This window comes from Ammospiza caudacuta, chromosome 19, assembly GCF_027887145.1.
Source record: "Ammospiza caudacuta isolate bAmmCau1 chromosome 19, bAmmCau1.pri, whole genome shotgun sequence".
In the NCBI taxonomy this organism is placed as follows: Eukaryota; Metazoa; Chordata; class Aves; order Passeriformes; family Passerellidae; genus Ammospiza; species Ammospiza caudacuta.
In genome coordinates this window covers 4,665,355-4,691,442 of record NC_080611.1, presented here as the reverse complement: position 1 = coordinate 4,691,442, position 26,088 = coordinate 4,665,355, and the positions used below count along the sequence as shown (strand labels likewise).

At 41.2% G+C, this 26,088-nt stretch overlaps 1 protein-coding gene across 2 annotated transcripts in view; it reads left to right on the top strand.

Moving 5' to 3' along the window:
- The window catches only part of TNRC6C (trinucleotide repeat containing adaptor 6C), a 103,034-nt gene that overhangs the window by 3,548 nt on the left and 73,398 nt on the right, over window positions 1-26,088 (top strand). For both annotated transcript variants that reach the window (XM_058817229.1, XM_058817228.1), the window contains exons 2-3: window positions 17,606-17,705; window positions 18,251-18,272. In XM_058817229.1, the coding sequence (XP_058673212.1) occupies window positions 17,643-17,705; window positions 18,251-18,272 (85 nt within the window). In that variant the 5' untranslated portion in view covers window positions 17,606-17,642. The remainder of the gene's footprint in view (window positions 1-17,605; window positions 17,706-18,250; window positions 18,273-26,088) is intronic.

Here is a 26,088-nt window from a genome sequence, read left to right as displayed (position 1 = left end):
CAAACTGTTGCTGAGTGGCAGTCTTATAGAGAGCATAGCCTTAAATTAATCTAGAAATAAACCCGCTTATTTTTCAGTTTTTCATTCACTTCATTCAGAAAGGGCAGGAATTTTATTGACAGAGTTACTGCCTGCTGTTCACTCTAAATGACCGGGACCTCTGCAGCCCCTTCAGATGCTCCGTGCCATGGAGACTCCTTTTCTCTTTCATGTTACATTTATTAAAAGCCCAATGGCAGCGTTTACTTTCAGTTTTAGCTGTGAAGACTTAACCAAGAGCGGGGGATGTGGGAACGGGTAATATGTTAACTTAGCAGCTGGCCTCGCCGAGATAAACATGCGCTTTTCCAAATGCTGTCATCTGGCCCCTTTCCAAAACAAGCTGAAGGAGGAGGTCAGGGGTGGAGCCATCCCCTGCTTCAGTAAAAAGAGGCTTTCATTTGGAAAGAATTGCCAGATCGTATTGACTAAAAGAACTGCAGATTTTAAATAAAATGACCAAACCTTTCCTGAGTAAATCAAATGGTCTCTCTTGATGGCTTAAATTTAAGTGCCTTGTTACAGTGCTGCTTCTCTTTGAAGGTTCAGCAGCTTTAGTGCAGAGTGCATATTTCTGCATTTTTTAAAAAAAATCAGTGTTTTATGTAAGACTTTGAACACGACAACTGATAAAAAATGTATCATCTTTGGTAACAGTAAGAGACCTGCAACACAAAAGTACTATTGTTTTAATTGTTTAAAATTCAGATTACAAGATAATGGTAATACCATTAGAAGGTTTCCCCTTGGCCTGGAAGCTGCAGGTAGGAATGTGTCGATCCCTCAGTATTAAAGATGAATGATAAGGAAACCTCTTAAATGCCTGTGACGCTGCAGTCTAGCCAATTTAGGATCAGCTGATGCTTTCTAGTGATAATGGCTTGAGGTTTTCAGCTGTATTATGAAGATATCAGCCAGGGCAAATAGTGTTTAGAAGAGAAGTATACTTTATTGAATGGGGAGATGATCTAGAAGTGACAGTAAATTGCATTACTAAATGATCTATGTGCTCTGTGCCGTCTCTTCACTGGCAAATGGTGTTGGTAAAATGAAAGATGGTTATTCTTAATGTATGAAAGCAGAGGAATCAAAGTAGTATTTGATCTCCCTTTAGGAATCTGTGCTAGTTAGGAAAATTGTCAACTGAAGGCATGGCTGAGTTGTACATCTTAAATACCAGAAGGAGATGTACTTGGGCTTATTTTATCATTACTTAATCATGGTTAACTTCGCTGTGGATTCCCAAATACAGTTACAACTGTGTTTTCTGAAACTTCATTGTGCTCCTTCCTGCCTCGTCACTAATATGTTTTAAAATCTCCCGCCCAAGGTACAAATGTGTGGATTTGATCATAAAGAAACTGGCACCGAGCAGTCCCTGGGCTCTTTGAGGTCGTGTCAAAGATGGTGGAAAATACAGCACTACTCTAAAACATGCATCTGATTCTTTTGTCTTATTTTTGAAGAGAGTAGCATGTCTGTCTCTTCCTCCCAATAAAAAGGCTTCTGTCACTGAAGGCAGCTGTAAAATCACTGGCTGTTCTTGCATCTCGAGGTTCAGGGTACCGGGCAAATCCGAGTGAGTTTTGGTCTCAGCCCTGGGTGTGAATCAGCGCTGTAATTTTTCAGCGCTGAGGTCTCAAACGTAGTTGTAATTCAAGTTCATAAAATATTAGAAGCCCTGGCAGTCCTGAGGTCTGGTTTCTGGAGCTCTTCCCCGTGGGTTTGCAGCCAGGGATGGCTGAGAGGGAGAACAGTTATCTGTGCTGCAGCAGTGATGGTTTATGGCTGGCTGCCCAGATTGTCTGGCTTTGCACACAGCTTTATAGTTTGCCTTTGAGGGCTGTGGAGGAGGTGGAAGTCATTTGTAATAAACAGCTATCTGCAGCCTGCTTTTTCTGGGGTTTGAAATGTACAGCCATTTAAAAAATTGCAAACCAGATGTACATTTACTTAGATTTCAGTCCGGAACCTCTGTGTTTTAGGAACTTGGTTATGAGAAATGGTAACAATTGCTTACTGCTTTGTATTGAAAATACCTAATATTTATCCCTTGGATGTTGCGCTGTTTTTTTTAAGCTCTGCATTGCTAGACAATAAGATTTTTCAGGTGGTTTTTTTTTTTTTTTTTTTTTTTTTTTTATTTGAGAGAAAAATTGACTTGTCAAATCGGTTGGCATCCTTTGTGGTAATTAAGCCCTAGAGAAAAAATATGTTTATATATCTCAAAATAGTTATCATGCAGCTACCAGGTATAGGCTCATTTAGGAAAAGATAACAGCCACCCCCCTTCCACAGCAAGGAAAACAACCACCCTGGGCTATGTTTAGTTGCTGCCCATGGGTGTTTTCAGAGGGAGATCCATTCCTCCCTCTATTTCTCTCCCCCATCTCCTTGTTCTGGGGTCTGTGCGTGTTTTCCCATGCTGATTTTCTGTAGGGATGGTGCTGCTGCCTTTGTTACAGTGTTGCCCAAGAGGAGTCTCTTAGAATGACATTACCTGATTTTTCTTGGTTGTGCTCTTTTCCTTCCTATTCCTTTCTTCCCTTCCCGTGCTCTGTATGCACAAAGTTTACAGTTTTCTCTCTCATCCTGCATTTCCAAAGCTTCCCCATGGGAAGTGGGAGAGCTGTTTGTTTTGGTGGAGGGATGGGGAGTGCTTGCTGCGGCTTGAACACATTCTGGGTGGTCAGTGTGTCTGTCTACAGATCGATTGTTAGTCCAGGCTGACTTCTGCCATGTCTATTTTAAGCTCAGCCAGATATCTGTGTTGTGTCAGTTTGATTTCAGTCCTGCTCAAGCCTCCAACTCTCAGGTCTTTGAGTTCTTCAGAATTCCAAAGTGTTTTCATGGCTGATGCTCGCGTCATTCATTGGTGCTGACAATGGAGATCCTTGTTTTTAAACAGTGGCTGGTTACTGGTAAACAAAAGAGCATCAGCCCAGTGCTTTAACACAAACCGTTCTAGAAAAAAGGAGCAGTTCAGGGAGAATGCCAAGGGAAAAAAATAAAAATCAGCTGTACAGATGCATAATGTGCTGACTGCCATTTTCCTGTGTTCCTACAAGGTCATTCGTAGACCATGGAAGGTGCTCTTGGTGGTGTTTGTAATGTTTTTGCTTGAACTCAGTGTGTGTTCACAGTAGCCTTGAGGATGATCCTGCGCATGAAATATGGAGCTAAAATCTTCAGTAGCACTGCAGGCATAACCTAATGGGGGTGTGTGTAAGACAAGTAAATCACTCCTTACACTACACGAGTGTGTTACCAAAGGCAGGAGCAGGATTCCTCATTATCTCTGTGCTAACATAGTTCTGTCCATCTGCAGGTCTCAACTTTCCTCTTCCCTCAGTGTTTTTAGTTGCACTTTCCAAGTGCCCAAACTTAACAGAAGAGAATTGCTCCCAGTGTTTGTATTGTCTGAGTTTTTACCACATCGGCAGCTTTCAAATGGGTGCTACCCTGAAATTCTTTCTCTTACAAAAGATGCTCCATCTCTGCAAATTGAATCATCCTTATCTCCTTCTGGTGGAATGCTGTAAGTGCCCAGTACTCATTCCTGTTTTGTGATGCAGAAGAAATTGCTCTTAGTTAAAAATAACCTGTTGGCATACATGTGCTGTTCACATCTTCCTGCCTGTGAAATTATTTGGTTTCTCTTTGCTGATGTAAACTATAATGAAGTATATGTTTATCTTGAATCTTTCAAAAATAAATTAATATGGGGAATGCAACATCTTTTGATAAGGAAGGAGGAGAGCCTAGTGGTAGCAAACTAAATGCTATTTAATGTTTTCTAGTATGATCATAATAAAAGATGTCTGATCCAGGTGTGGAGCTAAATTTGGTGTCTCACAGCAAAAGAACTGCTGCTGTTGAGAAGCAGTCTCTGTATAAATAGCTCTGTTTCAGGTGAAAGATTTATCATCTAGGTGGAGTTTGGTGAATGTGGTGAATTTTTACTATTTTTATTCTTCTAATCAATCTCATAGAATCAACTCCTTCACTTGAGAAAAGAATGGTCCAAATAAGTCTCATTACACCAACAGTGCATTAGAGATGTCAGTGTTTATACTCTGCCACCACATTTACATGTATTAATTGAATAAAGCAGTGGTTGGCTTAGTGGATGGATGTTTACGTAATGATTTGCCTAAAAAAAAAAAACCCTTTAATTTTTTCTTAGAAATCCTCTCCCTTAACTTTAAATTTTTCTTACATTTGTGAGAATGAAATGTACTTCACAGATCTCTGGGTGAAATACTGCAGTGATGACAAAACTCATTGCTTGTGAAACCAACAACCCAGACTGATAAAATCTTTTTTATCTAGGTGATATTGCAGCACTGATAGTCCACCTGCCCTGAAATTGTGCTTCCATCCTGCCCCATCCCCAGTCCCTCAGCATCCAGACAAGCAAGAGTTGCTTTTTCTGGGATTCTGGCTGCATCTACTGATCAGATAAAATAGTTGGAGACATATTGGATATATTTCTGAGAATATTTGCTCCCCTTGGCATTTCATGCACTAAATGAAGGCATAAAATAGTTATTACTAAGATCATAATTGACCATAAATTGATTTCCAAAGTGGTATTTACTGCAACTAGTTTTCCTGTCCTGGAAGATCATTTATGGCTATTTCCTTTGCCCATCTCTCCCCCACCCTGCCTCTCCTCCCCCGTGGAGCTGCTATTCATTTGCTAAGTTGAAAAATGCATGATGGCCCATTCTGATGCTGGGTCTGATATTCTAATTTATGCTTTTAGTATGGAAAGTGAGGAGAGGAGCAGAGAAGTTGATTTTCATTAAGCACAAGTTTTAAGGATTACCCTTTCAGCACCCAGGGCTAATCTTTTAAACTCTGGTAGGTTTGTGGAAGGAAAGGTGGTTGGATTATGCTGTTTCCTTTATTTTGGATGACAGGATAAATCTTGAACTGAATCCAGTTTCCAGCCTAAAGATAGGTACAGAGTTTTTGTTTCTTATCTTACTCAAATTATGCTGCCATCTTAATTTTCAAAACAGTCTTGCAGCTGAAGATGCAGTGGAACAAAAACTTAAAAGCTTTAGAAAGTATTTTCTTTAAGTTAAATGACATTATTAGGGTGAACAGTGTGTTTTGATTTTTGCAGTGAAATACAAGGAGTGTATAAAGTGCACAGACCAAGTAAATTTTCTTCATTTGTGTTTAAACTTTCAGAAATTCACAGTGCACAACTTTTAGTACAGTTTATTAGTCTATAGTGTGTTTTGTCTTCCTTGACTCGGATCAAATTTGGTGTTAACCTCCTGCCGAGAATTCCAGGACCCCTGACATTTTATTGTGACTCTTGATTAGCTCACCAGGGTTCCTGCTAAGAATTCTTCTTTCATTCATTTGATAAATTGAATTCCCTATTCACAGTGCCTTTAAATAGAATGGTATTTGGAAAACTTGAAGACAACAGCTTGAATGTTCAATGAGCTCACTCAGCAAATTTAAAAATGCAGCAGAAGGAAATTATGGGTTTGTGTATTCTGAAATCTTCTAAAAGAATAAACATCTTACAAAAAGTTAGATCTCCATCCTCAGATTTGCTTTGAGTGTATTTCCCATTTGGTTTCTAAGACAAGGAGTTTTTTTTGACATCTCTTTTCCCTTTTTCATCTCGTTTTGCCTCGTTGTGTCAGCAGCTGTGGATTTAGCTTGCCTTAGTTTACCTGTGCCTGTGGAGCAGGTGTGGTGAGGTGTCACAGCACAGAGGGACAGAGGGACTTCAGCTGCCCAAGGCAGTGTGGGGAGAGAGCACCTCATCCTGCCCACCCTGGGCTCTGCAGCATGAGGAGCAGTGTCCTTATTTTTCTTCTGATTGTAGATTTGGGGACATCCCTTCCCTGTGGGGCTGCTGTCCTGTGATTCCCCCACCCAGTGTCCTGCATCTCACCCACCTGTGCCCCCAAGGTGACACCTGGAGGTCTCAGTGCTGTGGTAACAGAGGCTCACCCCCTCTCTTCCTAGAGATTGGCTTCTACAGCTTCAGCCACACATCTAGGAAATTATTTTAATGTCACAGGACAGCCCAGGCTGGAGGGGACCTCAGGTCATCTCAGCTGGGCAGATGAGTGTTCGGCTGGGGTGACACATGTGTGTCAGGTCCCTGCTGCTGTGCTGTTTTATTCCTGGACCTGCCTGGTGCAGTGTCCCTGCCTGTGGCTGCAGTGAGGGCAGTGTGTGTGCATTTTTCCACTCTGCCTCAGGGGAGGTGTTGCTCACCTTCCTGGGCCTGTGTCATCACACCGAGCCACTCATGAAGGTGGACACCCAATGGAGCTGTGGCTGCTGTAAGCTGGGGGTCTTTTGCTGAAGGTGTTAACACCACCTTCTTCCCAGAATAATCACAACGGTAGCACCACAAACCCTGGCTTCAGAGTAAATTCTCTTTCCTTTTTTTGATGCTGTGAGTTGTGTTGTCCACCCCACCTGTGTGACAGCACCAACCTGGTCTTCAGCTCTGGCAATAAATAAGTTCACTGTGCTTTCACCTGCTGCTGACAAAGTGATTGGGCTCAGAGATAATTGAGCACTGGCACCTAGCTGTAATGGAAGGGGGAAAGGAGGATTAGGTGGAAATCCTTAGAGGTAAAATGGTGCATCATTGTAGTAACACAAAGTTGATTTTCAAGTTTTTTTCAATAGAGGAGCATGAAGGCTTAGCTTTGCTTGCTGGAGGGCTCTGAGGGTTCACTGCACAGTGCTCCCAGCTGTGGCCTGTCCCTCCTGACCCCGTTGTCCCTTCAGGATGACAGGTGACTGACTGGCTCCAGCAGCCTCCCTCCCTGGGAATGGCAAAACATCCTGCGGAGCTGCTGCTCCTGTTCCAATTTCCTGGCCTCCTACATTGCAGTCTGTCTGTGCAGCTGCCCCAGGAAGCAGAGCTCCTCTAAATTGTTCTTGGAGTTCAGCTGCATAGAGCCATCAGCTTGTCTGTGGCTCCTGGGTCAGCTAAAGGGTGGCACTTGGTCACTGAGGGGGACTGGCACAGGGCTCTCATCTTCTGAAGTATTTCCAGAAACCAAAATAGCCAGCAGTATCTGGAGAGACAAACATGCTGTGCTCTTGCTGAGCTGCTGGATTCCAAAGCTGTTTTCCTTTGTGCATTATGTCCCAGGAAGATTTGGGACGAGCTGTGGAGCAGATGCCAGATCAACTGCTGGTAACTATCATCAGGCCTGGGAGGGAATGGAAATCTGGTTATCTGCACCCTTCACTGTGTGGAGCTTAATTTTTCCATCACTCTGTGTTTGCTGGGGGAGGAGAGTTGTTTTTCAGAGTGTGTTCCTTGCTGTTTGTAGCCTGCTTTCAGTGATGAATTTAAGGCAAGCTTTTTTTTGGGCATGTGGGGCTTTTTTACTTTTGGTGCTTGCATAGCATGAGCGGTGCCCGTGAGCTGTGGTGTTGTCAGCAGATTGAGGTAGTAAATTCTGGTATGGTTCATGCCTGAAATGCACAAATGGCTGAGGTTTGGTGTAGAACTGGGTGCTAGAACTGCCCATGGCCACATTTACCTATAACTCCTTGATCTGCTCCATATTGGAGCTTGTATGAGCACTAATGTCCCTGCACTGTGGAGAGCAGCACTCCCACAGGAGCGGGGATGGACCTGTGTGCTGGCATCCCTGTGGGATTATCTACATGAATCTCTTCATTTGGATTGCAACTTCATGATTGATCAGGTGATTGTCCCCACTTGCTGTGCTTTGATTGGTGTCATGTGTCTTGGAGTGCAGTTCTCAGATGCCTTTTAAATCAGATGTCACTGGGTGATGAGTTCCAAGGGTGCAGTTAATGCTCTCCTGCTGCATGGGAGCAGGCTGGAGCTGGCTCCACCGGGAGCAGGGATGGTGTCAGTAGGAAATCCTCTGCAGTGTCACTTTTGCTCAGTAATAAAGGGTTAACAGCACCTGCAATATTCCTGGTTTTACTCCAGTGCTCTCCTTAGCACCCATCCCTCTCAGCTAACACACCAGGAGAAACTGGAGTGTTTAACAAAACCAAAATGAAGTCTTTAGATGAGCAAAAAAAAACAACTCCAAACCCTGCAAACATTTGCTGGAACTTGACAGTGTTCAAATATGGGCTCTTCAAACTTCTGGTTTGCCAGTCATAGTTCATCTGCATCTTTAGTTTATAAAACTTTTTCTTCTCTGGAATTTCCCTCCTCTTCCAGTCATTGGTGATAACCAGGAGAAGCTAAAACAAGGCCAGGTTGGTGTGCTTCTGAAAAATACCTTGAATTGAATGATAGTAACTACCTGTTCTGCCTTATTTTTGTTCTAATCTAATCTGCTTGAGTGGTTATTTACCTTATGTGCACACAAAGGAGGGTCACAGCAAGTTAACACTGGCTGAGCTGGAAACTACCAGTGGGAGCCCAGGTCCTGCAGCTCACACCAGCTGCAGTTCTCTTTATCTCTTCTTGGGGTCCTGCCAGGATTTTATTGCTCTTCAACCAATATTCCAAAGTGACATCTTAGAAACACTGTGTGCTACTGAGACAGAGCATGGAACACAGACACTTTCTGATCCTGGAATTTCTGTTTTACACTTTGTAGGAGCAGGATTATTAATTTAATCTCTTGGACAACCTAAAATCTGCCTCTAGTTTCAGCAGTTTTAATAGAATGTTTTTCACACCATGTTCTCAGCTAATGCTGTGATGTTCTTGGTTGGTTTTGAATGGCAGCTCCATTCTGCTCCTGCAGACTCCAGGTTTGGTGGAATTTCTGAGTGGATGCAGAAATCTGACTGCTGCCCCTGTTCAGATGAATTTTCTGTTACACATTTCAAGATAAGTTCATCAGAAACTGGAGGTAGCAAAGCCCCAGCCCACATCTGTTAGCAATGGATGATATCTTGATGTTTCAGAGGAAGCAATCTCCTGTCAAGGCAAATAATCTATTAATGAGGGTTAATTGCAGGACAGAGACATAATTGGACAGTGAGAAACCCCAAAACATGGCATCAAGGAATCATAAATTGTGGTCAAACAAAAACTCTCATTGAACTTATGACTCCCCACAGGAACAAATTTTGCACCCAGACTTTCAAATTACAGGGTGAAGTTTCAATCTGAGTGCTCACAACTGTACCTGTAACTCCTCCATAGATTTATCTTGTGCACAGGGTGTGACTGGGGGCTTTCCCCCACTAATTCCCTGGAAAGGAGATTGTAGGATTTCACTTTGTACATGGGCAGAGGCCTCCAGTTCTCTGTCTAATTGTTTTTGTGTTTAGGAGTTGGTGTGGCCATATATCAATTTTGCTTCATAAAAAAGAAATAATCTCTTCTTTTTATGTTTTTCCTCTTCTCCAAATGTATATTTATAAAGATTTGATATACATTTTAATGTTGGGAGTTTTAAAAATGCTTCAGTGTGGAGGATTTTTCTTTACCTAATCCAAATCTTCTTTGTTGCAATTTAAATTCAGTGCTACTTACCACAGCTAAAGGAGAAAGATTTTACTCCTTGCTTCTCTACCTCTGTCTTTAACACCTTTTTGAATAGCAGGGTTGCTATTTCTTTAGATTAAGTGAAGTTTTTACCAAGAGCCTGTGCTTTTTTGATTTCTTTGGTGCTGTATTCTGGGTTTTCTCCAGCTGACCTGTGTCTCTCTTGCTGTAAAAGTCCCAAACTGGACACAGCACATCAGCTAAAGAACTTCTGACCATCTGTGATGTTGTTGATTTACCTTTGGAGTGAAATCCACTGCAGCACCTGCTTTTTTGTCTCCCCAAAACTGGTGTTCTCCCATTTGTTCCCTATGCTGTATTTATATAGGATATTTCCTGCCAAACATGGTACCTTGTGCTTTTTCTCACTGATTCTCTGCCTTTTTGAGTTAATCAGGGTGTTCTGAGTATTGTCCCTCCTTAATTGTTTTCCAGCCCCATGACTTGATATATTCTAGAAACTAAGTGGACACATTTTCCCAGCAGCCAAGTGGTTCATTAAAATTTTACTGCTGGGCATGTGGCACACTGCAACAGAAATTCATCAGGTCCCTGCCTTGGGGGAGGAGTTTTGTGGGTTTTTATTTTTTTTTTTATTATTTTACATACTACTGATTTTGGTATGTACCTTAAATTACTAAATAATAGTTCTTAAAATGATTAAATAATAAAGCAATCATATTCCTACTAACAAAAATCTCCATGTGGATTGAAAAGTAGTTTGGTTGCTTCTCTTTCATCTTTTCCAAAAATACTAGGACTGTGCTGTAGGGAAAAAATCAGGCTTTTTTTAACCTCCACAAATCCTTGTTATCTCTTGCTGATATTTTTCTCTCTTCCCTGTAAGTTTTGTGCAGTCTTTGCCATCTGCTGCTTTTCCAGAGTGCCATCCATCCACCTGCTCGTGCTTTAGGTACCCTGCAATGACTTAGAGATGGTAAAATGTCAGCAGGCCCAGCCAGGGGGGAACATCCCATTTCTCTCAGGAATTTTTAAGCTGTTCTTGCCTTTGCTGGCCTGGTTTCCTCTTTGGAGTGGTAGCAAAATGTTTATCTCCATCTCCTTTTCTTCCCTGCTATATCATGTAAGTTTTCCTGAGACGCCAAATCATCTCAGATTTTGGGAAAAGGGACTTTTAAACACATCTTGAGTGTTTTGCCTGTATGGTTGTTTGGTTCTCTTGATGGGGGAAACTTTTTTGTAACAGTTTTGTGTTAGGAAAGAGAGACCTATGGGACTTTTTTGGTCTTCAGTTTGTTGTTTATTGTTATCTTATTACAAGTTTTGGTACATTGTCTGTACTAGATTTAGTGTACAGGAAAAGCACTGTAAGAAGACAAAGACAACATTAAAATATTTAATCTTATTTCCTATTTATGTCTATACTAAAAGTCCTAAAACTTAAATTTCTCACCTGTGGTGGTGTTTGCAGGGGTCTTAGGATGAGGGAAGAGATAAGAATGTGACTCCATGTTTCAGAAGGCTTGATTTATTATTTTATGATATATATTATATTAAAACTGTACTAAAATAATAGAAGAAAGGATTTCATCAGAAGGCTAGCTAAGAATAGAAAAAAAAATTAATAACAAAGGCTTGTGACTGACTGAGACAGTCCAATACAGCTGGACTGTGATTGGCCATTAATTAGAAACAACCCCATGAGACCAATCCCAGATGCACCTATTGCATTCCACAGCAGCAGATAATCATTGTTTACTTTTTGTTCCTGAGGCTTCTCAGGAGACAAAATCCTAAGATTTTTCAGAAAATATCATGGCTACACTCACCTAATAACAAACTACACTGTTCTCTATTATCTGTTTTACACTCCAGTGAACTTTAGTCTATCTCAAAGTCTTAGTAGCCCTCTCTGTAAGCAAAAATCAAAACCAGTACTTCAAAATATTCTCTGTCCCCTAAGTTCCCACATATAGCTAGTGCTATATTCATCAGAGCTGTGGGAAGGAAGCCAGAATGGGCCATTGCAGGGATGGAGGTGGAGTGTGGGTACCCAGGGCATCCCTCTGGCTCTCCAGCATGGCCAAGACCCCTGCCAGGGGGCTCAGAGACCCTGGCACAGAGCACAAAACACCTGTGGGTTTGATTGTGACCTGTGGAGCAAGTTACCAACCTCAGATGAAGATCTGCAAGCCATGACAGTTAAGTAGAATGATAGTGAATTTATCACAAGGTGGAAAAGTAGTTTTTGGGTTTTTTTGGAATGGGGGTTCAGGAGGCAAGACAGAGGGATCTGGGCATGTCCAGCCTTTCCCCTTCTTCTTCTTGGCCTCCATCTCCTGCTGTGATGTTGGCACTTACAAACTGGTTTAGAGTAGAAGCTCACTGTCTAACATAGGTGAGAGGTATTGGAAAGTAATTGTAAACATTGTATATGTAGTTTTTAATATAGAGCCATAACACTGCCCTGGGGGCAGGCAGAGTGCCTGGAACTGTCCGGCTGGATGGACCTCAGCAGGGCAGGAGAAAATTTTTTATAGATAAGAAACAACAAACAACCTTGAGACAGAGAAATGAAGAGCCCTGACTCCTTCTTCAAGCACCAGGCTGGGAAAAGAGACTTTCTAACACATCTTGGGTCACTGTGAGCAGCAAAAGATCCTGACAGTGGAGCAGGAGCAGGCCTGGCTGTGGGTGCTTTGCTGCCCCTGGCACCAGCTTGGCCAGAGCCCATGAAATCCCTGGGAGAGGAGAAATCCCTGGGAGAGGAGAAATCCCTGGCAGAAATCGGTGTCGTCACCACAGCAGCGTGGCCGTTGTTGGCCATCTGTTCCCTGCTGACCTCTTTAGGGAGGGCTGAACAGAGAGACAAGTGCTGTCACTTCAGCCCTCACAGGGTCATCTGTCACTGCTCCCCCTTCCCCAGAAAGAATCAAAACTAATATTTCCTCTTGCATGTTAATGAAGCACTTAAAGGTTGATTTGTTGCTTTTTGCTGATATTTTTTTGGCTTTTCTCAGTTTGTCCCTGTGTGTTTGCACTGTTTTTTTTTTTTTTCATATTTCCTTCTTATTTATTTGACCTAGTTTTGCATGCTGCGTTCTTTTTTGAGGTGATTGGAGAGCTTGTAATTAGGGACCAGCTTGACTCTTTTTGATTAATGACTGAGCCTGGATATCAAGGGAACAAAGCTGGCACTTTACCAGTCACACCAGCTCCTTCCCTTCACCCATAGTTACTCTGCAAAGGTCACAGAGCTGCACCGTGCAAAGATGAAGCAGGAAACAAAATTAGCAATAGGCAAATACAGATTTTTGGTTTATCTGTTGCAGCACTTGTGAAAACAAGGACTGCAGATGCTCTGGTGACCTCCTGCTTTGTGTAGGATTCCTGCTGTACATGTGGGTATCTGCATTGTTGTTTAAATTCCTGGTGACTTCCAAGAAACAGCACCTGCCTCTTCATGTGGGACAGTATTTCAGGTGTCCTGAAGGAATCCAAGTCTGCCTTTCCAGAGTTTGATACTCTTATTTTGATGTTAATTTTTAATCCCATTTCATCACCACCCTTCAAGCTCTTTTCTGCCCTAAAGATTTCAGCCACTTCTTTCTTGCAATGGGATCTTGAAGAATTTCTTAAGTAGCCATTTTCTTCCTTTCTGTTTGAAACTGTGATACCAAATTTGGAGAATTTGTCTTTGAGAGCTCATGTCTGTGCTGTCCAAACCCTCTGTTATCTGTTCCTGTAACCATGCATGGATCTATTCATTCCTTCCATAAAACCTCTACACCCTGCATTTGGATGATTATTTGCCAGTTCCTTACAATTCCAGTTATAAGATTTTCCTTTTTTTTCCCATTTTTTCCCCTGCTATCATCACTGTTAGTAAAAATGCCTGTGCAGGAATGCACAATGACCTCTTGTATGGTGAGGAAAGTCAAAACCAGAGCAGTGCTTGAGCAGCTGTGTGCAAATTGTGGATTTCTGTCAGTAAGAGCAACTTCCACCACTGTCAGGGGAGTTTGTTCCAGCATAAAATAGGATTTAAGGTGCAAGAGGTACCTTGGCATTAAAGTATGGTGGCTAAACCAGACAAAGGCATCTGTAGGCAGGGATTAGGAATGCTGTGCTGAAAAGGCAGTTTTCCTATGTTAGTAAATAAACCTTCAGCATCTTGCTTGTACAACAAAATTAATGAGGTTGTTGAGGTTAGGAGCAGTGTGACATGGAATGACAAGAGAGACAGGTCTGTGTTTAGCCCACAATTACTGCAGGAACTTCTGAACTCTAAAACACTGTGTGGGCAATAATACAAATAGACTCTACCTGAAGGGTGTTGAAGAACACTGTTCCCAAAAGGAATATTGCAAAATATGCAGTATTCATCCAAAATGTCCCCTCAGTGCTGGTCCACAATGCCAGCTGTGCCTTAAGCTGTGGAAGCAGGAAAACTCAAGTTCCTACTTAGCTAGATTTGTTAATTTTTTAAAGGGATTAATAAACCTTTCAGCAGCAGGCAATGACAGAGCCACAGTGCTGGAGTTGTTGTGGCCATGACCTGAGCTCCTCTTGCTTTCCTGCTCTCAGAGAGCTCTCAAGCACATCCACTTTAAAGATAACCTTGGCTTAGGCTTGGATTTCATAAGCAATTTGCAATCTGTGAAAACACCACTTCATTCTGTAGTAAAACTCCTTGCTCATAAAAATCCCTCCCCATTCAGATCCATATGTAAGAACAAGGCAAACTCCTACAGGGATATTCTGAGACACTCCTGCTTTAGAACTTGAGCTTTGTATTCAGAAATGTTTTAGCCAGTTTCCTGCAATAAAGATTAAATTGTCGCTCAGGAAGCAAAGCTGTAACATGTGCCTTTGACAACGTAATCAAACTTTATATAGCCATGTTTTTATTGTTTTCCTTTTGTTTTGCTCTTAGATGACTAATTTCTGCCTAAAAGTGACAGCAAGAGTTGCCATCTGAGAGGCCGCTCGGAGCTTTATTTCTATTTTAAGCATATTTAAAGCACATGTATTCACAAGTGTCATTATGTAAATCAGGTTTGAAAATTGAGCTCCATTAAAAATTGCAGTATCATTTTCTGAGCTAATCCAAGGCTATTTTAATCTCACAAATGAAAAAATAACCCCACAACCAAACCTCAGGTTTTTGTGAGGAGCGGCGCTTCTACCTCTGATGTTGTAATTGCTGTGCTAATATTGTCATAAAATACATTGGATTCTTAGTGGAGGAAAATGTTTGCTCTTCTTGGATTTCCAACTATTCCAAATTTCACTGACCTGAGATTTGGAATATTTGGAAATTCCACTACATTGCCTGGAAACAAAAATTGATAGTGGAGTCCAGTGTAAGGAATGATTTTGGCAGTGGTGAAAATGTCCAACCCTTTAAAGACTTGGCTGGAACAAGAAAGGTTGGACCAGATAATCTTTAAGATCCCTTTCAACTTGGTATTTTAGGAAAAGAACTTGATATTATAAAGGAGGCTTAAAAAGGAAGTTGGGTAATAGATAATTTATAGCTTAAAGAAAACTCTGCATGTTAGGCAGAGTGGTGATGGTGGTTTGTTTTTGTGTGTGGTTTTTTGTTTTTGTTTTTAAATACTGCCCTGAGTATTGAAGGGGATTTAAATGTAACTGTGGTGTTCTGGAATGGCTGTAATGGCATGGGGTTTCTTAAATACCAGCAAGAGAAAACCAAAAAGTTTCTCATTTTACATGGACTTGTTTCATTCACCTGCTTTCAAAAACCAGAAAAAGCTGAACTTCCTCTGGCAGCAGTGTGAGGGCTTGGGGGAGTTCACTGGAACTGGGCCTTTGTAGAGTCTGCTGTGACTTGGGTAGGGAGCACTGCAAATGAAGGGCCTGGATGTTGTTTCTTTGTAGTTTCTGAGGTCCTGGGGACTTCAGTTCTCCACTGAGCTAACAGGGATAAAGGCAAATCTGTTACAGTTCCAACTCCGTTTCTTTTGGCAACCGAAGTCATCACTTTTTGTAAAGTCCTACAAGAAGCCATTTAAAAGTACAGTTTCACGCACCTTTGTCTTAAGTGTGATTTAACAATTTTGGATCCCCACCTGCAGTTCCTAAGGGCAGATATTTCCCAAACCTCAGTTTACATACAGGGTTTAAAAGGTGGCCCCTTGGGACTGGCAGAAGCTGAGCAGGTGGTGAATTTTTGGCCATGACAGAAGGTAAATCAGTATTTAAAAACCAGATACTTAATGCCACATTCTCCACTGAGCTAATAGGGATAAAGGCAAATCTGTTACAGTTCCAACTCAGTTTCTTTTGGCAACCTAAGTCATCACTTTTTGCAAAGTCCTACAAGAAGGCATTTAGAAGTTCAGTTCCATGCATCTTTGTCTTAAGTGTGATTTAACATTTTTTTAGTGTAATGCACATCCCCACCTGCAGTTCCTAAGGGCAGATGTTTCCCAAACCTCAGGGTTTAAAAGGTGACCCCTTGGGAATGGCAGAAGCTGAGCAGGTGTGAACTTTTGGCCATGACAGAAGGGTGAATCAGTATTTTAAAAGCAGATAATTAATGCCATCCCAGCTGCCTGGACCTCCAGTGGTGCACCAAGAGCTCCCAGATGTGCCCAACCTCTGGCTGCTGTTCCAGGCCCTGGGTCTTGCCATATCTCTGACTTCTGTAAATAGTCTGAGTGCTGTAAAGTGCCTTAAAAAGGCACCAACGCCTAAGCTTAGAGCTGTGAATTGCTTTCTGTAGTGTTTATAGTTTGGGGTGACACAAGGAAAGGGAATCTGCTTTTAATTTAGTCTGGAGCTCCATACAGGATCTGTGTAAGCATTAAAGCATCTGCATGGCCAGGGTCAGTATTTACAGGCAAGGGAAAAAGCCAAATCCCAGAACGCCCTCCAGAACCAAAATATCAGAAGTTACAATGTTCCCTTTTTTATAACAAAGGGAAACTATGTAGGAAAATGGAAACTTGTTAAGAGGCAAAATGTTTCATGGGGAATGTCTGAAGACACAATCAAAATCTGAAGAGTGGTTTGTTTTCTTCTTTAGGTAAAGAGCAGTCTGACAGATTGTGACCAAAAATAAAGAGTTTTGTAACTAAAAACCTCTTTTTTTAAACACCAACAAAGATCCAAACAAAGAAAAGGGAGGGGGGGGGGGGCTACAGGCTTTGGCAAGGTAGATGTAAAGCAATAGTAAATTAGGCTAAAAGTGATCTTGAGGAGTAATTGGAAGGCTTTGAATCTAATAATAGTGATGGTAATGGCTTCAGCCCATCGGAAACAGCCTTCTCAGAAGATCTGTGAGACTGATAAATGATCAGGACCTGAAGAGCTGTCAAGGAAGATAAAGCAGTTATAGAGAAGTAAATGAATTATTTGCATTGGTATTTATTGGAAAGGATGTTGGGAGGGTCATTGCTATAACCATTTATTTCAGTGATGGACATAGGAAGCAGAGAAAATGTTTCAGATGGGTTTCCTTCTTGATTTGGGAGTATTCAGGTTAATTTTTAATCAAGATGATACTGGAACAGTCTTGTTTTGCATTAATGCAAATTCTTCAGCAAGAATTTATAGGATGAGCACAAAATATGATTATTGGAATTCATCTGGGCCTTAGTTTACAACTCTTGAGAACAAAATTGATGCGTGTGGAAAATTAATGCAGCATGTGTTTGATCAAAAAGAGAAAAATAGTTGCAAAGTAATGAAAGTAATGTAGTTGCTTATGTTCTTCAAGGTGTATTGTGAATCACAGCTGCTGAAAGCCAGCAGAACTTGCATTCATTACTTTGTTCCTTTTTTTTTTTCCAGTTTCAAACTTTCTTTACCCAGGATATGCTAATATTGAACAGTGCTTATGAGTGATTGTGGAAAGACATTCCAAATAAAATCTGTCCTTTCTGAATTCTCACTGCCTGCTATTTTATTTGTTGTGAGTTTCAATTTTGGAACAGCTCTTTTTTAGAGCTTTTATTGCAGCATTAGAAGCAGCCTTTTTTAGACATGAGATGTAGAAAGTTAGCAATGCAAATATGGATTATTCACCTTCCTGGAGAAACTTCATCTTACTGGAAAACTCTTCCTAACTTTTGTTCTTACCAGGGAGAAAGAACAAGAAACACAAGAAGAGGAACATTTGATGGAAGAAAAGAAAAAGAAAAAGCAGGAAGAAAAGAAAAAGAAGGAAGGTGCTCAGAAAAAGGTTTGTTCATGTTCCTGTTGTAATAATCCTTTCACTTTTTAATGTGATTATGGCTACTGATGCTGCAGCTCCACTTGTGGGAATTTTAATTTGAAATAAGAATCGATGGCTGTCTTTTCTGGTATAAAAATCAGGCATCATAAAAAGTTCCAGACAGATTATAAAATAAACAGGTCCTCTGTGCAAGGTGCTGGTGTGGGTGGGTTCAAAGGGATGCTGGATAAAGTCACAGAAGTTCATTGTGCTGGGTGCTCAAGGGCCCAGAAAGGCTCTGCCCCCCAGGAGAGGGAAGGCTGGCTGGGTGGAAGGGGCTGCTGCCCTCTCTTGTCATTCTTTACACTTCCTCTTTGGCATCTCCTTCTGGCTTCAGGCAGACATTTCTGTCACATGGAGTTAAACTAAAATTCTCTAGTCCTTAAATGAAACCAATGCCTGATTTATGTAAGCAGTTTCTGCAAAAAGTTAGGCCTGCAGCCCTATAATTGGTAGGTATCATTTGCAGTATTGACAAGTGGTTGATTTGTTTTGTTCTTCTTTTCTTTCAGGCTGCTGAACAAAAAACCAAAGGTAAATTCATGTTTATTCTCTGTGAAATGTTTGATATTTTGATAAGCTTGTTTAAAAAATGTGCTTGTACTTTTTATTCATTGTGTCGGTTTAATGAGGGGAGTATATCTTACTAGGATTGTTATATTCCTAAAGTTTTGTTGGGATTCTCAGCATAAGCTGTGGCTTATCTTGCTGGGTGTATTCTATGGCAGCCTTTTGACAAGAATATATGGATTAATTTTCTGTGAACCATAACACAGCATGTGTCATCTCTTTTGTCAAGACAGATGCAGTTTTCCATTTAGTTGTTAGTAGTTATTTATCTGTTTCAAAGACAAGTAATTGCCCCTTTCCCCTTACACAATTCAACTCAATTTAATGTGTAAACTCAATTCATGGAGCTTAGAAGAAACTATTTCCCCTGCTGCCACCGCTGCCTGTTTTTCTTTCTGTGTGGCTTTTCTGCCTGGGAAGTGAGTGGAGCTGCTTTGCAGCAGGGTCAGGAAGCAGCAGAGGTAAGAAATGCCTTTCTCTTTGGGGGCACTGGGCTGCCAGCTTCCCTGGGAGAAAAGTTAATGAAGCTGTGCCTTTCAGAAGGGTGAGGAAGAGAGGCAAGGTAATGTCTTTCTTCTGCATCTGGTGGCCTACAGAGCTTTTTGTGTCTCAGTTCTGAGGCAGCTCAAATGCATTGTCATTTCTTGGTGGGTAATTAGGTGACAACCAGGCAAGTGGAGCTTCCCAGAGTCCCAAAGAATGAGAATTAGGGAAGAGCCAAGCCTGACATAAGGGCTGGACTAAACAACTTATGTTTCTAACACTTATGATGTATTTATGTTTCAAACACTTATGATTTATACAGCAGAAATTAAATATTACTCTGATGAGATGAATTCAGAAAAATAAAGTAATAACTGCATGATGAAGATACTGTAACAGTAATTTATCAAAACCTTGTCCTTTTCTTTCTGAGTTTTTCTTATGTAGAAAGGGAGAGGTCAGAAAGTTTTAGTTTAAATTCTGTAGCATCTGCACTGTGAGATTTCATGTCATTTATAACACTGGATTTTACTTTCAGGAGAAGGGAGCAGAGGTATGTGAGTCCCACCAAAACTTAGGTACATGAAAAACCTTGGAATTCAGATACATAGGAGCAATTTCTATCTAAATGGAATATTTCTGTTTTCACAGCATTGCTTGTTTTGTTCTCTGTATCAGCTCATTTCTGTGTGAAAAGGTTTCACTGTTCTATAATGGATTATAATGACTTTTTAATATCACAATTCAGCAGCAGATGTTTCTGCTGTCAGGGTAACTAAATTCATTTTCACGTGGTAATGCAGTGGCTCTTCATTTCTGTTAGGAGTGAGACACGGAGCCTTCTGCTTTCCCTCTGTGGGATGTTACTATTTCTGTCTGTGTTGTGACAGCTTTGCTTTTAATTGCTTGAAACTGCCACGTTTAAGTTTCTAGTTAATAACCTCAGTTTTTCAGGTATGCTTGTGAGTTTGTTTCTTTCAAATTTAGGGACTGCATTTCTCCATCTGTTGGATTTTTTTGTTCATTATCCATGTATTTAAGAATCTTCTATTGCCATAAAATATGGATCAGGGAGAAGACAGCAGTGCATCAGGATAGTTGTGTTAGAGATTAAGCAGCTTTGGCATTTATTGTTTCATCTGTGAGAGCAGTGATGCAGCTTTCTGTGGTTCAGCATCACTGGAAGGGGGGACCTGTCCTACAGAGAACCCAAACCTCCTGTTCATGCTCAGGGCAAGGGCTAGGGGTTATTTACAGTCCTGTGAGTGACCCTTCTTTGAATTTCCTTTGTCTGCCAAATGCCTTGTTACTTTTCAGGTTGCTTTGTGGAAATGTTTTATTTCCTCTTTATAGTGCAGTTCCTTACATTTATCTTTAGGAGGGATGTGCATGAGCTTAGGAGAGGTAGCAGGAATTTCTTAAAATAGATAAAATATTAATACAAAATTAACGAGAGGAGGAATCTGACTGAACTTTTTTCCTACAATATTCAGAGCTGACTGTAAACTTTATTGCAATGCTGCACCAAGTGCTTTATTTGGATACATTTTTGAGGATAAGTGACACATGCTACTAGAACTAAAAGGCAACACAGGGATTATCATTGAATTTAGTTAATTTATTTCCTATCTGAGACACAGCAATTAAATTAGTTTTGATGACAGCATGGCACAGCAAAACTGAGTGAGTGGACTGCAGCAGGTAATGCATGCCAGTGAGCAGGATGTATTAAATCAGAGATTAAAGCTGGACATTTTGCAAAATGTAGATTTTGGTAGGTGAGATCTTTATAAATATTATTTAATGGAGCTCTTTGTGGTAACTTAAAAAAAAATTTGCTTAGTTTTATGTGTGTGTCACTGAGTTCTGCAAATGGGTTGCCATGGCAGTGAGAGGTGCTTGCACTAGTTGGGTCCTAGTGGAGAAAAAGAAATCACACAAGTGCAGGTGGGATCTGGCAGGGTTTTTCAGTTTGTTTTCAGCTGGCTGGGGCAGGGTGTTTGTGCAGCCCCTGTTTGCTCTCAGCAGTGTTTGTGAGGAGAAGGCACTTGGCTGAAGTGGGTAGGAAGGGCCAGGTGGTGAGGCTTGAGAGGGAGGGAGGAGTTGGCTTCTTCTGTGCTAGAAACCTGTGACCAAGGTCTAATTGTTTTTAATTAATAGTTAGTTTTTCATGGATTTGTCTGTCCCAGAGCCGTGGAGTTGTTGTGCTGGCCAGTAATGAACTCGCGTGGTTTGTTCATGTAGCTCGGAGCTGGTCTGGGCTGCTGCAGGTTCAGTCTCTGGTGAGGCCTCAGGAAAGAGAAGGGAAGAAAGAGGAAGGAGGTTTCCTGTGGGGGTGTGTTTGTGGTGTGTTGTCAGTTCAGCCTTGCTCTGAGGCCTCAGCCCCAGCTGAATGTTTCCATTTGTGATGTGGAGCACAAACCCTTCCAAAATAAACACACATTTCCACCCTTAGGGGAAAGGTATGTGCTGCTGCAGGAGCCCAGGCTAGCAGTGCTCCCTCACACAGCTCTTGCATCCACTGAAATAAATTCTTTTCTCTTTTTTAACAATGATCCAACCATTTAAATCTTCTCTACAGCTCCTTCAGTTTCTATTTTTTTCCCTGCAGCGTTGTTTGCCTAAGTATTTTTGTGAGGCTGGATCTTTTATAAATACCCCGTTGGCAACAATTCTAGGGAATGTGAAAAGAAAAGAGATTGGAGAGCTGATAAAGACCTGAAATGTTTCTCAATTACTTGAAAACAAATGAAAGTAGTCTTCCTGTTCAGCTGGAGAGAAGCACTGCAGAATTAGATGAGGTGGGAAATGAGCAGGTTTTTATTGCAAATTCAAGTTGTTGTTCTTTTATGGTAATTTTTTTCAGAACAGGACTATTGAGCACAGGCTATTAGTGTTTATTTTACATGTATAAACTCTTGCCAGTTTATGTGCACTTGATCAAGAAACTTTGTGTATAAAGGCTTTTCTAATGAAAACATTCAGCTGTAATTGTGAGCTCTGTTCTGTGTGGTAAAGGGTCACTAGCATAGGAATGGCTTTTATTTAATAACCACAGGGGCTTTCAGGGAACTGGGCTTGTCATAAAGACTGCCAGGGTGGGTTTTGCTGCCTGCTTTTCTTCTAGCCATCCTCCTGCAGGTTTAGTCAGCACAGGCGATCAGTTCCTGGCCTGCTCCACTCCCACCTCATCTGAATGCATTTGTTTAAAGCTGATACAAAATAGCTTAAGTGGTTTGTTACTCAAACATCCACCCTGGTAATTGAAAGGGAAAGTATCCATCCAACCCTCCAGCTTTATATGCAATAAAGGTAAGTGCTAAATCTGCAAACAGAGAAGTAAAAACAGTTAAGCCTATATACTGCAGTAAGTCTAACATAAAAAGTGTTTTGGTAAATATTTTTATTAGAATTGTTAGCTGGAAAATATTTTTATCCCTTGACTGTAAAGCAGAGCTGGTCAATCTGTGCCTTTGAACCTCCATGATCCCTGCAGGTCTGTCTGGCATGTTCATGGCATGGGACCAGGCAGGGAGAGGTGGGCTTTCCAAGGGGAAAATGGGAATTTCAGCTCATGCTGGGAAGTGATGGAGCAGGATTGCAGGAGCTGGAGTGGCTGCAGTGACCCTGGGGCTCAGCACTGGCTGTCCTCTGTCCCAGAGGTGCAGTGGCTCCTGAGCTGAGCATCATCCCCTTCCATCTGTGCTCTGTGAGGAGCTGTCCCCTCCCCCAGGCCGTCTGGGCTGTGTGCCTTGGGACTCCTCAGAGTGTGATGATTTTAATATGCAGCTTGCAGAGTCAGGGAGCTTGTCTGCAGGCTGGGAGATTGCTCTGCCAACGTTTATGCTTTCATACATTTTATTTTGGGGGACTGAACAGAAATCATGTAACAGTGTGTGGTTGCTGGGTAAACCATTGTGGTGTCACAAATGTTGGCATACTTCCTTCAGGTTATCTGTTACCCCACAGGCAGAGCTGGATATTTTACCTGGAGGAACATGCTCTGCTCTATTAGAAAAGAGAGTTAAAAGGAAAAAAAGAATGGATGAAAAGATCTGAGATCCCACCCCCTGCTCTGGCATTTCTGTTGGGATGACAGGAGTTGCAGCATACCTGTTTCCAAAGCTGGGTTATTTTTATTTCCAAATCAGTCATGTAGATCATTGCATATTTGTAAATTGATTCTTTACTTACCCTGCTCAAATGGGCTGTTAGAATTTTCTCTGCCTGTGCTCATGTGTGTGTGAATCACCTTCCTGTAACCTCCATCCTGCTCATACAGAAATGAAGTTTGTGTATATTGATAATATGCTCCTTCTGGCTGTGGTAGATGTTACTGATGTTTAGTGGTAGTTCCATAGGAAAAAGGGAAAATGAAACTTTTTTAGAGAATCTCATCAGGATTTTAAGTAGAATTCTGACAGAGTGTAACACAATCAGTCTTTTTTCAAAAGAAAAGTCTTGAGTTTTTCTAGTTTGCGTCATATTATTGTAGGAACCAGCAGAGGCATTTTCCATAAGATTAGAAAATGTGTTCCAGCCTACAAATCAGGTATGATTTACAACAGATTTACAACCTCTGACTCATTTGAGTATTTATAGCTTGTGCTGGAATATCTGCCTCTGTCATCTTGTTAGTTAAGTGCTGTGTTTGTACTGAACTGCTGCACATTGTAGTGACAAAATGTGCCATAAATCATCATTGCAGAAGGAGGGGGAGCCCTGCAATAAGTTCTTCAATTAGATCTTAATATGCAGTCAGTTGATAACTTAATGATAACCTGTGGCCATACGTTAAGGCTTTGTAACACAGAAATGTTTTGTTTTTGATAAACGTTATCATGGGGGTGTTCTGCTGCTATAAGTATCTTTAAACAAACATGAATTTGTTCATAAAACCCACTGAGATATCACTTCTCTGATAGAGCAGTAATTACCATTTTACAGCCTGCACAGAACAGAGGATGGAGGTAATTTGTGAGTCCAGCACTGGGTGAAGAGAAGTAGAAAATGCAAAAAGATTGAAGCAGAGAGGAGGAGTAATTTGCATAGTCAAGGAGACAAAGCAAGAAGGATGAGCTGGGAGAATTGGAGTTAAAATACTAAAGAAAAAACTTTGCTTTCCTACCTGCTTTTCTTTCAAGTGGAGTGACTGTGAGGTATTTAATAAGCTTTTTGCTCTCACAAGTGCAAGAAATATTATGAGTACCTTCAGTATTGCCTTTGTGAAGTATAAAAGGTAAACAGTAAATGTATAAATAATCTGTGGTAAACATTATTTGGGTTTGTAGCTCTTTCTGAGTGTGTCTTGCTGTTTGCAAGTCAAAGGTGCCCAAAGAGAGATTTGCATTGATAATTTTTGCAGGGTTTGTCGGGGCTGGACAGCCTGAGCCCTGCAAGCAAGCACTGACACTTCTGAAGGTTTAAATCTTCTGTAGCTCCTGGGAAGCTACAGATTCCCCAGCTTTCAAAGAAATGCTCTTTTCAGACAGCAGAGCAATTAGTACAGGCTTTTGGGAAGAAACATTTATCTCTTAAAGGAAAACAAACAAACACATAACTCTGGGGTTATTTGAAAATAAAAGAAGTAACCATGAAATATATTCTTCCTAATGTACTCCAAGCTTGAGCTGGATTTACAGAACAGCTGCCCCTCAGAGGTGCTTTGATGTCCTTGCCTGGAGCTGCTGCTGCTTTGCTCCAGTGAAGCACCTCCAGTCCTGGTGGTGCCTGGAGAGGCTCCTGCAACAGAGGCTGGACAGAGCTAAAGGAATAAAAGAAGGATTTATTTGTCACTATGATATTTTCTGTAAAATCCTTTTGCCAGCACTTCTTCTCCTAGGAAGCTGAGAAGCCTCAGAAAAGAATGAAAACAATAATTATCTGATTGCTTGGGAATGTGGTCTGGAGATCTTTTACCAAAAGGTGCATCTTCCATGTGAATTGTTTTTAATAAATGACCAATCACCATCAGCTATGTTGGGCTCTGAGGAGTCAGTCACGAGTTTTTATTATCATTTTTATTTAGCTTTCTGATGTATCCTTTCTCTTTCTTTATTGTAGTTTTAGTATAGTATTTCTTTAAATATAATATAATAATAAATCAGCATTCTGAGAACATGGAATCAAATTCTCATCTCTCACCTCGTCCTGAGAACCTCACAACACCATATTTATTAAAAGGCCTTCAGAGGATACACCTGGGGCAGTACAAGAGCCCAGTCTGGGCTTACACCCAAGATAGACCTTGAGTCATGAGTTTTCACACTTTTATAGGTTTTGGTCCATTTTGGTATTGGGGTTAATTGTCCAATTACAGCTCCAGCTTGTGCAGTCCCATCCTCCCAAACAGCTCTCTTCAATTTATTGTTGTTTACACTTTCTGTCCTGAAACAGCCCAAAAGCCCCAATAGTCTTCTCAGACTGGAAAAGGATTGTTTTGTGTGACTGAACTGTGCAGAGAACCTGCCAACACTTTATATGAAGTTCAGAGTCACACACTAAGGCGCTATAGAATCTGAAAAATGTGAAAGGTAAAACTTAAGGCATCACTGATCAGTGCTTGCCTTGTGAGCTTTGCAGATTCCTCATCTAGGAATGGAAAAGCAGGTAAGGGCTCAAGCAGGTACTCCTAGTGCTCCTCAGGTAGTTTTTATTCTCCTTAGAGATGGTCTGTTGTAGTTTGCTGTTCTGCAGATTTTGGCATGTGCTCATAATATAAATACAGGCAGAATATTGCTTTTTCTGTTTCCTCAGTTAGGAATGATATGGGTTTATCAGGTTGAAGATGGCAAGAGCCTGACCTGTAAATAGTTAGTTCTAAAATTAGATAAAAATGGGAATTTTCCAACACTAGACACAATTGGTTAAAAGCACTTTTCAAATGCTCTAGGTTGTAAGGGTTGATACCCTGTGCATCATCAGATTTCTCTTTACATGATCCATTGTCAGATGCACTTCTAGCCTAGGACATTTTCTCTCCAAGAATACCCTTTGAAGAGAGAGCAAGCAGAGACCGGGTAACACAGCTAGGCTTTTCTAGTTTAGACTAATTGTCAGTGGGAAATGCTTTCAGATAAATCCCAGTTTGCTTTCCCAGCAGCAAAACTGCCAATGCAGGTGTGGACAACTGGGTATTTAATGGATAAATTTTAACCCAGCTGCACAGTGCTCATGGTGTTGGTTATGCTCAAACTGCACGCTGGGTTATGGGCATTTATCTGCCCACAGTGGGTGCTTTGCTCCCTGCTGCTGTTCCCCAGTGCAGTGTGTGGAGGCTGTGGGCTGTGAAATAGCC